The sequence below is a fragment of the Eubalaena glacialis genome, chromosome 17 (genome assembly GCF_028564815.1).
Source record: "Eubalaena glacialis isolate mEubGla1 chromosome 17, mEubGla1.1.hap2.+ XY, whole genome shotgun sequence".
Classification (NCBI taxonomy): Eukaryota; Metazoa; Chordata; class Mammalia; order Artiodactyla; family Balaenidae; genus Eubalaena; species Eubalaena glacialis.
Window position 1 is genome coordinate 12,017,929 of NC_083732.1, and position 14,499 is coordinate 12,032,427.

At 39.0% G+C, this 14,499-nt stretch overlaps 1 protein-coding gene across 4 annotated transcripts in view; it reads left to right on the top strand.

Moving 5' to 3' along the window:
- The first annotated feature begins 793 nt into the window (after positions 1-793).
- The window catches only part of MTFR1 (mitochondrial fission regulator 1), a 71,697-nt gene continuing 57,991 nt past the window's right edge, over positions 794-14,499 (top strand). For 3 of the 4 annotated variants that reach the window (XR_009697656.1, XM_061171708.1, XM_061171706.1), the window contains exons 1-2: positions 794-877; positions 14,049-14,188. Coding sequence is in view for 3 of the 4 variants with exons in the window: in XM_061171708.1 (XP_061027691.1) it covers positions 14,126-14,188 (63 nt within the window). In the remaining variant the exon portion in view is untranslated. The other variant, XM_061171707.1, reaches the window with a different exon arrangement.

Here is a 14,499-nt window from a genome sequence, read left to right on the forward strand (position 1 = left end):
GAACATCGGCGCTCCGCTGTCTGCAGACTGACCTCTGGGATCAATTACAATGGGAGGGTAAGAGATGCAGCTAATCAAGCCAATCAGCAACAGCCCCTTGAAAGGCCATACAGAAATAGGTTTCTCATTCTACCTGTGAATCTTTTATCAGTACTACACACGTTACCATGCTTAATATATTGTTAGCTATAAATGTAGTGATCATATTTTCATGACAGAATGATTTGCAATCCAGAGTGTCCTAGGATATTCAGCTATTAAAAACCATGTGCCGCAATGGATCAGACTAAACAGATGCTGGAACTGAAGACTCAGTAAAGTAAAATCCTCATCCATCAGGCACTTTGTACAACCCCACACCCTCACTCTCCCTGAAGACAAACACACCGGGGATACGAAGTCTGTAAAAGGCAGCAGAAGATAAGCCGGGTGAGCACAAGTCCCTACAGCGCGGGATGAACGAGCTCCACACTGGTTAGCTTAACAAGGGCTTAAGATTCACAGCTTCTTTCAAGGTAATGCACACTTGCGGCTACATTCATCATGTGGTTCTCCCTACACGCCTAGAGCTTGAGGTTTACAAGGCACTTCCCAGGGCAGGGAAGTGAAGACGGAAAGCGAGGTCCACGAGCAAGCGCACGCCCCCGCCGAGCCCCGCGCGTGCGCACACTGCGAAAGGCCGCTCCAGGCGCTTCCGGCGGTCATCTGGCTTTCCGCTCCCGCTCTCAGTGCCCGCCTCAGGGCCGGAGGAAACCGCTGATTGGTCAGCCTGGCCCGGGCTTGGGGCGGAGATCGGGTGATTGGCAGTGACGCCGCGAGTCATCCAAGCTGGAAGCCGGAGTAGCGGCAAGGGGCTCCTGGCTGCCGCGCGGCCGAGGTAAAGTGGGGCTAGCGACTCTGGAAAGCGGTTGGCCTGGGGTTGAGGAGGCGCCCCCGGGCCAGACGGCGGTGGGAAACCCTGATGACAGTCAGGGTAGGCGCTGAGGGAGCCGGGCTCGGGCTTGCGGGGAGGCCGGCGGGCTCCGCGGGCCGGTTGGGTGTCTGCGCCGCGGCTGGAGGGAGGCGGAGAGGATCTGGGGCAGCCGGGGTGGCTGAGGACCCGGGTGGGGCTGGAGCTTTGGCGGAGCAGAGGGAATTTGGCCGACTTGCCCCGAAGGCTGGCACTCACCCGCCCCGCCCCCGGGCTTCGGTCGGTCGTCCGGAGCCCGCAGTTGGCCCGCCGGCCGTCTGGAAGGCCCTTGGCTGCGGTTCCCGTGGGTGTTGCTCTCTCCCGGGACCGGCGGCCGGACTTGGCGGGCGCATCTCCCGGCCAGGCCTCGGGGATTCGGAGGGAGGAGCACGCCTCCCGGGCGGCCGGGGAGGGTTAACCAGCCTCCGCTGGCCAGCGTTACTGTTTCACTTTCCGCTGCCCAGGACTTTCCCAATGTCTTCCGGACCAGGACCAGGATTTGCATTAAGCCCCAAGGGGGAAAAAAAAAATCGACCTTTGGACATTTAAAAACACATTTTATTATGGAAATCTGCAAATTCTACAGAGGTCGAGAGAATAGTGTAAAGAACTCGGTGTACCCATCACTCAATTTCACCAATTCAGCAAGTATAATTAAATGGCCAGGCTTGCTCCCTCTCCCCGGGTTATTTTGAAGTGTATCCCAGACATATCTTTTCATCTCTTTTACATATTTCTCATGATCAGTAATCATACTTCTTTTCCAGTCATTTGCTTTCTAGAGAGGTTGAGTAAAATGAGGCACACTTGCAGGCGTAGACAGCGTTAATTTAGTTTGCGCTGCAAGAATGTGGGCAGTTCTCTGACGGTGCGGTTTCATTACCTGGTGCTCAGCTTTTCAGAATCAGTGAAAACAAAGGTGCCAAATAATCTAGTTTTGTCTGTAGCTTTACTGCTTTTGAGTAGCATTATGTATTGATTATTTATTAAAATCTTTTTTGTATTGATAATTTATATTTACCGAGTTTTTGGTATGTATGAAGCACTGAAATTGTTTCCACCTATTCATTTAACTTTTACAACAGCTGTGTGAAGTAGGTATTATCCCATTTTACAGGTGAGGGGAAAAGAGGCTTAGAGAGGTTAAGCAATTTGCCTGCGATCACACTGATGTAAGTGGCAGGGGGCTGTAATTTAGGATGCTGACCCTGGTCACTGCAAAGTTCTTGCTCTTTTAACCATAATTGAATGTCCTAAGAATTGTGGAGTAAATTAACTGCTGTGGGAAATTCTGTTGAGCTACAAATCCATAATGGGGGGAGGAAAAAAAAAAAACCCTGGGTATTTATGCGTACAGTAGTAAGATAGGTATTTTTGTTTCTTTGAAACAATAAAAGGTTAATACAATTGAATTTAAAGTTATGAGCAAAGTATATAAGAGTAGTTCAGTAAATAGAATTTAAAACATTTATTTTATAGAATATGTCCAGTTAAAGAGGAAGGGAAAGGGAAAAAATTATGTATCAGTGAATAATCTCTACCTCTTTCGGCACTTAGCATATACTGGCAATGTATACTGGATACTTTAATCTGTATCCCTCATCTTTTCTATCTTATATTACTTCTTAGAGAGCATCTTCATCTTCAAGTAGTTTTAGAGGAGTAAGGACTAGAAAGAGACAGCTGGGCTTGTTCGGAGGACAGCAGAGAAGACCTGTTAAACTGGAGTTTAGGATTCCTACTGTAGGGGAGTAGTTCAAAAGTCTAGAAGTAAGGTTAGACTCACGCATGGAGGAACTTGAGTGCCAAGTTTAAGGAGTTTGAATTTGAGCAAAGAAGTGACATGATCACAGTCTCATAAGAAGATAGTGAGCTGGCTCAGTCAAAAATGGCTTCACCTGAGATGTGAAGCAATTAGTGAATTAACCTGGTGGAAATAGAAGTTGGTAACTGGTGAATGTATGGATATAAGGAAAGGAGTGGAGAAAAAAAAAATACTCTGAAGGAGAGGAAGAGGGACTTCGCTGGCAGTCCAGTGGTTTAGACTCTGCACTCCCAATGCAGGGTACAGGGTTTCCATCCCTGGTCGGGGAACTAAGATCCCACATGCCGCGTGGTGCAGACAAATTAAAAAAAAAAAAGAGAGAGGGGAAGAGACAGCGTGGTACAGTGGTGCAGCAGGTTCTGAAGTGCTGATAAACTTCAGTTTCTACCCCTTTGTTTTCTTGGGCAGTCTTGGTGATGAGTGTTATTACTATATAGCTGCTTTTTGAAATGTTAACTACTCAGCTGTTCATCTGTTCTTTTATGTTTATTTACTGTTGATACAACTTACACAAATTAGATAAACAAAAAGTGATACTGTAATCTCACCATGTAATGATACAGAAGTGCATAAATATAAAGAAGAAAAGGTAGAGAATTCCATCACCAAGCTTCAGAGACAAGCAATGTTAAGCTTTGGTATCTTTTCAAATCTTTTCTTCTGTGTACATGTGTACATAAAATATCTATTTCACCACTATTTCTTTTTTTTTTTTAATTATTTTTGGCTGTGCTGGGTCTTCGTTTCTGTGTGAGGGCTTTCTCTAGTTGTGGCGAGTGGGGGCCACTCTTCATCGCGGTGCACGGGCCTCTCACTGTCGCGGCCTCTCTTGTTGCGGAGCACAGGCTCCAGACGCGCGGGCTCAGTAGTTGTGGCTCACGGGCCCAGTTGCTCTGCGGCATGTGGGATCTTCCCAGACCAGGGCTCGAACCCGTGTCCCCTGCATTGGCAGGCGGATTCTCAACCACTGCGCCACCAGGGAAGCCCCTCACCACTATTTCTATGCTTTGTTTTATTTTTTAAAAACAGAATCACATATGTGTTAGTCATTTAGATTTTTATCATGAAATCCTTTCATGTATAGCTTTTTGTTTTAATGGCCATAAACTTAGAATGGGTATGTTGAATTTAACTATTTCCTTATTGATGGACATTTAGTTTGCCTCTAGAGTTTCTCTTTTACAACTAATACTTCAGTAACTACCCTTACTGGCTTTTAAAAACTAAACATCTTTCTTGAAACTAACACAACATTGTAAATTAACTATACTTCAATTAAAAAAAAAAAAAAAGTATTGTTAAAACTTGAAAAAAAAGTAAACACCTTTACTTATGAAGGTATAATTTACTGAATTTTTCCATAAGGGAATTTTTTATATACATAATATGTAGGGGACAGTAATTATTACACAACTTATAAAAATCACGTTTATAGTGAATTTTCATCAATTTGCTTGGCCCAAGGAAGCACTTTTAGTTAGTGAAAAATATTATTGACTTCCAAGTAGTGTGAGTGTTTTTTTCTACTGATGTCCAGGACTACTTAAGATATTTGAGCAGTCTTTTCGAAAGATTGTTTTAAAATTGATGCCAGAATACTTAATTCATTTGCATGGGAATACTTAAAATAACACTTTAAGGAAATTCCTATCTCATTCACAGGAGGGTTATATGTCAGAGATCCTCACATGAAAATGGCACATCTTTAGTTCAAATGGAAATATAAAGCTACCTCTAACCTCTTTTATAGCATACGGAGAGAAAGTTAACTCCTAAAAATGTTACAGAAAATGTCCTTTAGAAGTTTAGTTTCATATCTATAGCCCATTAACTTGAAAGAATTTTCATCAAGTTTTAATTAGATTATGTTCTTAGGTTTCTTATCTAAACAGCTTTTTTTTTTGTTTTTGAGAGACGTAGTACAGGTCATGAGATTTATTCATTTGTGGACTGAAAAAAGTTAAACTTATTATATGTCAGACTCTGTGCTAAGTACTGGGAATGTAGCAGTGTACTTAATTTGCATGAATAGTATGGAATATTAATTCAGAATATTGCCAGTAAATTGTACCCATAGGTTGAGTACTATGTCATTGTTTTATAGTGTGGTAAGTGTTCTGACTTAAAGTCTCAGCCCAGACTGACTTGAAGTATAGCAGTGGTCACTAGACTTGAATTTCAAGCTTAATTTCCAGAAAGTAGGGTAGGGCTTTGACAACTTTTTATTATAAGTAAGCATTAAAATAAAAAAATCAAAAATAACATTCATCTACTGTCCCCACATCCTAAAAGAAAAAACATTTTCATACCAAAAACGTAAGAAGGACATATTCTCAAAATAAAGGACAGTAACTTTAAATTGAATAAGTTTTTGTTTTTGTTTTTTACTTCATGGTCCTTATTTTTCTTTTGCATCATTGTTTGCAGCCAGAATGTAGACTGTCGTTTGGGATGCACTAATATGGTTTACCTGATCTCTTAGTTTTCTGAGAACAGGAAACCTTATTCCAATAATTTAGCCAACCAAATAACTAAGAATGGTCTATTAATCTTTTTAGACTCCTCCGACCCCAGAATGAAATGGTCACACTCTTCTGTTATATTGTAAAGATAATTAAATGACCATTTCCTTGAATAGTTCCAAAAGACCTTATAAAAATAAGCCTCACGTACTGTTGTAGCTTTTAAAGTTTTTGGAATTTTAAGTTTAATGACAACTTTGGTATCACTGCTAACAGGTTTATTGTGAAACTATTGCTAATAACTTTTTTTATTATAAGTATCTCAAAAACATACACTGCATTAGTTGAAACAATATTATGTTGTATTATCTTTGATTTGACTGCTATACACTTTAATTGGTCTACCTGCACACACATAGTTTCATAATATTTGTGGCGGGAAAAGAAAGTCTGTTTTCACAGTTTACCTGTTTCTCCTTTACTCTTGGTTTTCTCTTCTCCTGCCTTGCCAGCTACCCCACCACGATATTTCTATATGTCTGGTCTACGCTAGAGTAGACTCGACTATAAGCCTATACCGTCATCATATAATTACAAACACACACACATACACATACATAAAGAACCTAGAAAACAAAGTGCAGCCTGATTCTTAGCTATCTTTTTTAAACCTTTTTTCTTGTGAAGTATAACACACACAAAGTGTAACGCAGAAAGATGCACAGACATAAATATACAGCTCAATAAATGATCACAAAGCAAATATCCATGCAGAGACCACCCAGTTTAAGAAATAGAAAGTTGTCTGCCCTCCAGAGAGCTCCTTTATACTCCCTTCCAACTCTTACCCACCCCATCCAAAGGTAACCACCATTGTAACTTCTTACACTACAGGTTTGTTTGGCCTTTTATGATTTTCTTCATGCCTTTGAGATCTATAGTGATGTCCCCTTTTTCATTCCTGATACTGGCAAAGTGCCTTTTCTCTCTCTCTGCAGTAAATCTCATTAGAGGTCAATTCTTTTTATTAGTCTTTTCAAAGAACCAGCTCTTGGCCTGGTTATACTTCTCTGCCTTAATAGTTCTCTGATGCTTTCAAATAGTTGATTTTAAAAATTTTGTCCCCTAGTTTACTTGTCCTCAGTGAGAGGAGGGTTTGTCTGAAATTACCTAGTTCACCTATAAATAGAAGTAAAAGTCCTCTTAAGATATCTGTTTGAAATTGAGACAGTATAGAAAAGGCACTGGCTTGGGGCTTAGATGCCTTTCATTTAATATTCACATATTAACTGAGCAACTGTTATATCCTATATGTTGTGCTACATGCTGGGGTCACTGTGATGAATGAGATAGTCTTTGCACTTACGGTGATTGAAGTGCAGTGGAGGAGGTAAGCAGTTTAGGTACATTGTTTTAATACACTATGTAAGAGAATACATACAGGAGGGCCCTAATCCTGGTTGCTCAGGAAAACCCTCTTTATGACCAAATCATAAAGGGCCTACTTTGGTATTGAGAATGGATAGAAAGGGATAGCAAAATCAGGGGAGAGGGTGGTGCAAATAGTCTAGTTAATAGATTTTTACAATAGTATAGACTTAGAAGAGCAGTAAGGGCAATGGAAATGGAATCTGATATATTTAGGAGGGAAAATAGAACTTGATTGTAGAAAATGAACGAGAAAGAAGGAATAACTGACTAGGTGTGCCATTTTGAGGCAGGGAACATATAAGCAACAGATTTAGGAGGAAAGTTAAGGAGCTCAGTTTCAGATTTCTTTGGTTTAAAAGAAGATGGGAGAAACCAGATGGTAGCATGTGATTGAATTTAACAGGGGAGAAGAAAGAGAATCCATGTAATACAGGATGGAGCTGATGTAATGAGACCTGTGGGTTGGGGGTGGGGGGGTATAATCCTGAGCACTTAGTTGGAAGGAGGGACAGGAGAGAATGGGGGACAGACTTAGAGAGACAGAATAGGTGTGGATGCAGAGATGCTGTGTGTATGGCATGTGGCGTGGCAGGATGTTGAGGGATTTTCTGTCAGAAGACTTCTCTATTATTTAAAGTAGTAAGCTGGGTCATCTGCCGAGAAATGATGGAGCAAGGGTTAGAGAGATTTGGGTAGCATGGAGAATGCTTGAAATAGCTGCTCTGGAGAATGGAAGAGTGGGAAGAGCAGAAAGTAAGATTTTCCTGAATGCTAGGCAGCAGTGAAGGCCCAGTTGAGACCAGAGGTAGTACATTTGTAGCAACATCAAAATGTGAGATATAGTCATTTTTCTACAGCCCAATTGTAGGAAGTGTAGGCTTGTGGACTCATCAAGTTCTGGCTTGTAGAATAAACAAAACAGTAGAAAAAGGAGTTGAAAATACTAACAAAGCAGTGGTTCAAGTGATTTGGGGCTTCATGAGGTAGAAGAAAGTGAAAGTGGGAAGGGATTGATTAGGTCGTCGGAAAGTGCAGGGGAGGAGACTGAAGGTCTCAGTATGGTCCAAGGAGTGTCTGAGTGAAAGCTGCAAGGTGAGATATTTGGTTTTTGTAACTGATTTTTTTTTTTTTTTTTTTTTGGCTGCGCCAGGTCTTAGTTGCGGCATGTGGGCTTCTTAGTTGTGGCGGCATGCGGACTGTCAGTTGTAGCATGCATGCGGGATCTAGTTCCCCGACCCGGGATCGGACCCGGGATCGAACCCGGGCCCCCAGCATTGGGAGCGTGGAGTCTTACCCAGTTGACCACCAGGGAAGTCCCTAGATTTTGTTTTTAAATGAAAATTAAAACATGTATTTTTGTAGCATTGTCTAAACAGTACAAACCATACAAAGAAAAATTTACTTCTACCCACTCTGGCCAGTTTTAAGAGTTTGATGTATATCTTTTCATAAATGAAAAGGTCGAAGATTTTTTTTTTGTTTTACAGAAATGAAATCATACTTAGTATATTACTCTTCCTGTATCATATATATACCATCAAGTCATTACATAGACTGTAACTCACTTTTAATAGATGCATAAAGTTTGTAATATGCATATACAGTAATTTATTTAACAGGTGTTTTATTGGTGAACATTTAAAGTTGATCCTAGTTTTGTGAGTAGAAAAGGCACTGCAGAAAATATCTTTATATATATTCTTTTTTTTTTTTTTTTTGAATGAATGGTGATTCTACCATTAGGTGCAAGCATCTAACTTCATTATATCTTTTTTTTTTTTAATTTTATTTATTTATTTATTTTTGGCTGTGTTGGGTCTTCGTTTCTGTGTGAGGGCTTTCTCTAGTTGCGGCAAGTGGGGGCCACTCTTCATCGCGGTGCGCGGGCCTCTCACTATCGCGGCCTCTCTTGTTGCGGAGCACAGGCTCCAGACACGCAGGCTCAGCAATTGTGGCTCACGGGCCTAGTCGCTCCGTGGCATGTGGGATCTTCCCAGACCAGGGCTCGAACCCGTGTCCCCTGCATTGGCAGGGAGATTCTCAACCACTGCGCCACCAGGGAAGCCCCATCTTTGTATATATTCTTTTTGTATAATGCTTTTATTTCTGCAAAAGAAATTCCTGAAAGTTGCGTAACTTGGTCAAAGGCTCTGTGTGTTTTTAAAACTTTTATTTGAAGCATAACTTACATTAAGAAAAGTATGTAAGTGTACATCTTGGTAAGCTTTCACAGGGTAAACACGTGCAAGTATCTGTCTATGTCAAGAAATAGAACACTGCCAGCATCCTCAGAAATCCCTCTCAGGCCTCCTACCAGTTACTACCTCTGTCTCCAACAATTAAAAAAAAAACAAAACAAAAAAAACTAAGTTTAAATTTAAAAAAAAATTCATAATCTATGATGAGATCGCTTTCACTTTTACCTGTTTTAGATCTTTATGTAAATAGACTCAAACAGTGCTCTGTTGGATGCATCATCTCTGTGAATATTATGATCACCTAGCACCAGCAAGAATGTATGTTTATTGGTGTACTAGTGCTAATGAGGCCAAAGTGCAGAATTCCATTTAGGAAAGGACTTGGAGTAGAGAAGAAGACTCGGTTGAAGTCATAGCTGAGCGATAGGGAATGATTCAAGTGTCCTTAAGTCAACCCTAACGAGGGACAGAGGGTGGTAAAGCAGTGCTTCCTAAGGAGAGCTTTTTATTTTTTTAAATGAAGGTATAATTTACATACAGCAAAATTCACTCCTTTTGGCAGGCATTTCTTTGAACACAGTCATGTAACCACCACCACAATCAAGATGTAGACTACTTCCATTTTTCCAAAACCTCCCTTGTGCTTTGCTGTAGTTAATAACCCTGGTGACCACTGCTCTGTTTTGTTGTCACTTTAGTTTTGCCTTTGAGGGAGGGTTTTTCAAAGAGCTTAGAGCAGTAATTGATTGGAAACAGCCTTGATACAAAGTGGGAGAGAATAAGCAAGCACAGGACCCTTTGAGAAGGCTTTGAAGCAGCATTCTAAAGGGACAGCCAAATTTCAGTTCAGCGAGGGAGGGGATGCTTACCTTCAAACAGGGTTCCAGAGAGCACAGTGGAGAAGTTTGGAGGAAAGGGTAACTAGCAGGCCCCCGACTATGTGACCTCTACTCTGTGTTTTCTGTTTATCAGTAACAAGAACCATTCCCCTTATTGAAATTTCCGTTTTTTTTGTTTGTTTTTTTTTTTTGGTGACAATACCTCTCTCATTTTTCTATTACCTCTTTGATCATTTTTTTCCCAGTGACTCTTGTTTTCTCTGCTTGATGCGCAAGTATTTCTTGAGGCTTCTATTCTGGCTCCATTTCTTACTCTGTACGAGTTAGCCCATTCACTCTTAGGTTGCATCTCCTTTTTCTAAGCCAGTGCTTCCTAATCTTTATCTCTAGCGCAGACTCCTTCCTGGCAAGAATAATTTTTAAAAATAGTTTAAAAAAAACTATTGACTTAAAAAACGAGCGAAAGGGACTTCCCTGGTGGTCCACTGGTTAAGACTTCGCCTTCCAATGCAGGGGATGCGGTTTCCATCCCTGCTCGGGTAGCTAAGCTCCCACATGCCTCAAGGCCAAAAAACCAAAACATAAAACAGAAGCGGTATTGTAACAGATTCATTAAAGACTTTAAAACTGGTCCACATCAAAAGAAATCTTAAAAAAAAAAAAAAAAAAACGATCGAAAGACACTTCTTAATGGAAGGTATCAAAATGTCCCCAAAACCTGTGGAGAAGCTACTAAAACTGCTAAAATTAAAAAGACTGACAATACCAAGTATGGACTGTTGACAATACCAAGAATTATAGACCAACTAGAGCTCTTGTATATACCTGCTTACGGGAGTGTAATTGGTACAACCACTTCAGAAAAATGTTAGTTTCTACAGATTTTTAAAAGATTTATATATCTATATAATCTATATATAGATAGATATAATATATATAGATATATAATCTATATATATTTTATGTTTATATATAAACATAAAATATATGTATTATATAAAATATAATATAGAATATATATTATATAATATATATATTATATATAATATAATATATATATTATATAATATATATTGTCTACTGGGTGTCTTTCCATATATATAATATATATGTTATATATTTTATATATATGTATACATATATTGTATATATGTATATATTACATATATATTACATATATACTACATATATGTAATATATATATTACATATATGTAATATATATTACATATATACTATATATGTATAATATATTGTATATATGTATAATATATTATAATATATAATATATATTATAATATATAAATTAATATACTATATAATATATATAATATAATATAATATATATTAATATTATATATTATAATATATACTATATGTTGTCTACTGGGTTCTTTCCATATATATAATGTATAATATATTATATATATTATATAATATATAATATATATAATATATTATATAATATCTATATTATATTATATATTATTTATATATAAACATAAAAATATATATATATTATATATGTTTATATATAAACATATATAATATATATATATATTTTATGTTTCCGGAATTCCTTTATATATATATATATATCTATATATATCTATATATATAGATATATAGATATATATATCTGCAGTTCTGCTGCAGATTATCTATCTATAGATCTATAGATAATCTGTATATCTATGTAATCTATATAATTATATCTATAATATAGATATATATAGATATATCTATATATCTATATAATCTTATGATCTAGCAGTTTTACTTCTGGGTATAGACTCGAGAAATTAGTTATTTTTTCATTTTTGGCTGTGCCGCGCAGCATGTGGGATCTTAGTTCCCCGACCAGGGATGGAACCCACGCCCCCTACAGTGGAAGTGTGGAGTCTTAACCACTGGACTGTCAAGGAGGTCCCAAGAGAAATTAGTTCTTCTTCTTTTTTTAATTAATTAATTAATTTTTGGCTGTGCTGGGTCTTCATTGCTGTGCGTGGACTTTCTCTAGTTGTGGTGAGCGGGGGCTACTCTTCGTTGCGGTGTGCGGGCTTCTCATTGCGGTGGCTTCTATTGTTGCGGAGCACAGGCTCTAGGAGCGTGGGCTTCAGTAGTTGTGGCTCATGGGCTCAGTAGTTGTGGCGCACGGGCTTAGTTGCTCTGCCTGTGGGATCTTCCCGGACCAGGGCTCGAACCTGTGTCCCCTGTATTGGCAGGTGGATTCTTAACCGGTGCACCACCAGGGAAGTCCGAGAAATTAGTTCTTATGTGTACCTTGCTATGTTATGTGTATGAATTGTTTCAGCAACTTTATTTATGGTAGCTAAAAAATGGAAACAATCCAAATGTTCATGAACAGTAAGTTGGGTAACACAACATTGTACATCAACTGTACTCCAATAAAGTAAAACAAAAAAACAAACAAAAAAGCCCCCAGTAAACTGGGCAAGTAAATTGTGGTATAGTACCACAACAAAATACTGCACATCTGTGAAAAAGAACTGTGATTCGCAAATTATATGCATAAATGTCACAGACAATGTTGAGTGACAGAAGTCAGACACAGAAGAGTACATACAGCCTGCAAAAGTGATAGGCTGTAAAAGTTAGAGTAGTAGTTAGATAGGTGAGGCATGGATATCGACTGGGTAGAGGCCCAAGGGAGCTCTTGGGGTTCTTCAAATGTTTCACATCTTGATCTGGATGGAGGTTCCACGGGTTTATACATACATAAAAATTCATCAAGCTGGACATACTTAAAGTTTGTGCACTTGCCTGTGTAAGTTATATCTCAATTTTTTAAAAAGTGATAGGTTTTCCAATTACATAAAACCATCCTTTTTCTCGGACCAGTTTTTTGTCAGTCATCTCCAGCTTATTTTTGGCCCTTTGCACTTTTTATTCCCGTTACCTGTCAGAATATTCATTCTTATAGGCAATTATAGATGTTGGTAATATTAAAATATATGTCTCACCAAAGTTCTAGTCCCGACCATTTCTTAGTTATCAATAAATCATATGTTCCTGTCAGCGCTTAGAACTCTTTCATTGCATACTTTGATCTGTCCTTAGGGCTGGGCTCTTTCTAGTTCATGTTTCACCCAGTGTCTGGCATATTTGTGGCAACTTTATCCGCCCCCCCCCCCATTCTTTGTAATTCTTCATCAAGTTCTCCTCAAAGTGTAGACCACAAACGTTATTTCTGGTCCACAAAGGGATAAGCCTATATCAGAATGTAAATCAAGTATATCACTAAGTACAGGGGTCCGCAACCCCTGAGTCGCGGACCGGTACTGGTCCACGGCGTGTTAGGAACTGGGCCACATGGCAGGAGGCGAGCGAGCGGAGCCTCATCTGCCGCTCCCCATCGCTCGCGTTACCGCCTGGACCATCCCCCGCCCCGTCCGTGGAAAAACTGTCTTCCACGAAACCGGTCCCTGCTGCCAGAAAGGTTGGGGACTGCTGACTAAGTACTGCTTTTTTTTTTTTTTTTTAAAGTCTTCCTTGACAAGGAAGCAGCACATTGATTTATAGTCTGGTGTAAACTTGTCATGTTGGAGACCAACACTTCAGGTAAACTGGTTTATGCCATATGAGTTCATAATTCTATCAGATATACAGTATATTGACGGGGAGGTGAGGAGGGTGAGTGGCAGGGGTTTTAGTGCCAGTGAGTGTGGTTTGTCATTATTTTTGACCTTCTGGCCTCTGAATTCCTGTTTCATGTTTCCGGAATTCCTTTATGATTTTGGTGGGAGCCGGAATCGGCATGTAACTACAGCCAGGTGGATTCGGCCAAGCTAATGCCGCCAGTATGGACAGCACCTCAGGAGCCAGTGGGACAGGAAAGTGGGACCTGGTAGATTCTGTTCTGTCTGGGGTGGCAGTAGCAGTTGTAGTGGTGTCTTCCAAGACCAGTTCTGCTGCAGTTTTGGATGTCTTTCCTGGCTGTGTAGCCTATAAGTGTCTTCTAAGATTGTTGTCTACTGGGTGTCTTTCCATAAATATATTTTCTACTTATGTCAGCCACAGTAGGTTTTTGTTGCTTCCAAGGTAGAACCCTGACTGGAAAAGAACTACTTAAAAAAATAAAAAAAATTGTACCATTAGTTTATTTAAAGGCGATCACAAGTAAATTTTTTTTCTTTTTTTTTAAAAATTTGTTTTATTTATTTTGGCTGCGTTGGGTCTTAGTTGAAAATTTTTTTTGTTAAGTAAATTTATTCACACAAAGGTTTAAGATGTAGACTGAACTTACTTTGTGAGATGTGTTGTAGACAGTAAAGATTCTAAATAATAATTGTTTCACTTCAGTATTTACATTTTAAAATTTCAGTGTGCTTTATGGACCATGTGCTGCTATGTATGCCTGAAGTACTTGAAATGCAAATTTGGAGAGACTTTGCCATCTAAATGCTTGGCTGGATTAAACGCCTAATTAGGATGGTTTTTCAACAGGTTGGAAGCATGCAATCGGTGAGTGCTTGAAATTCATTTTTAAAATCCAGACATTGAGAATTTTTTCTGAGAAAAATGAATCTTATGTATATGGCCAACTTATGTAGTATTTAATTTGCTTACTATTTAAATCAGGGAAGTGAATCTTTACCCAGCATCCTAAGTAAGGGATGGGTTGGTTACATTGAAAACTTAACCAATATTCATGTGACTGTTAAAAGCAATGCATTTGTTATTAGTGAGGAAAAGGCTTAAATGTATATAGAAATCATTGAATAAAATATGTTTGACTAATGCTTGACAACTCTGAATGTTGTAGAACTGTTAAT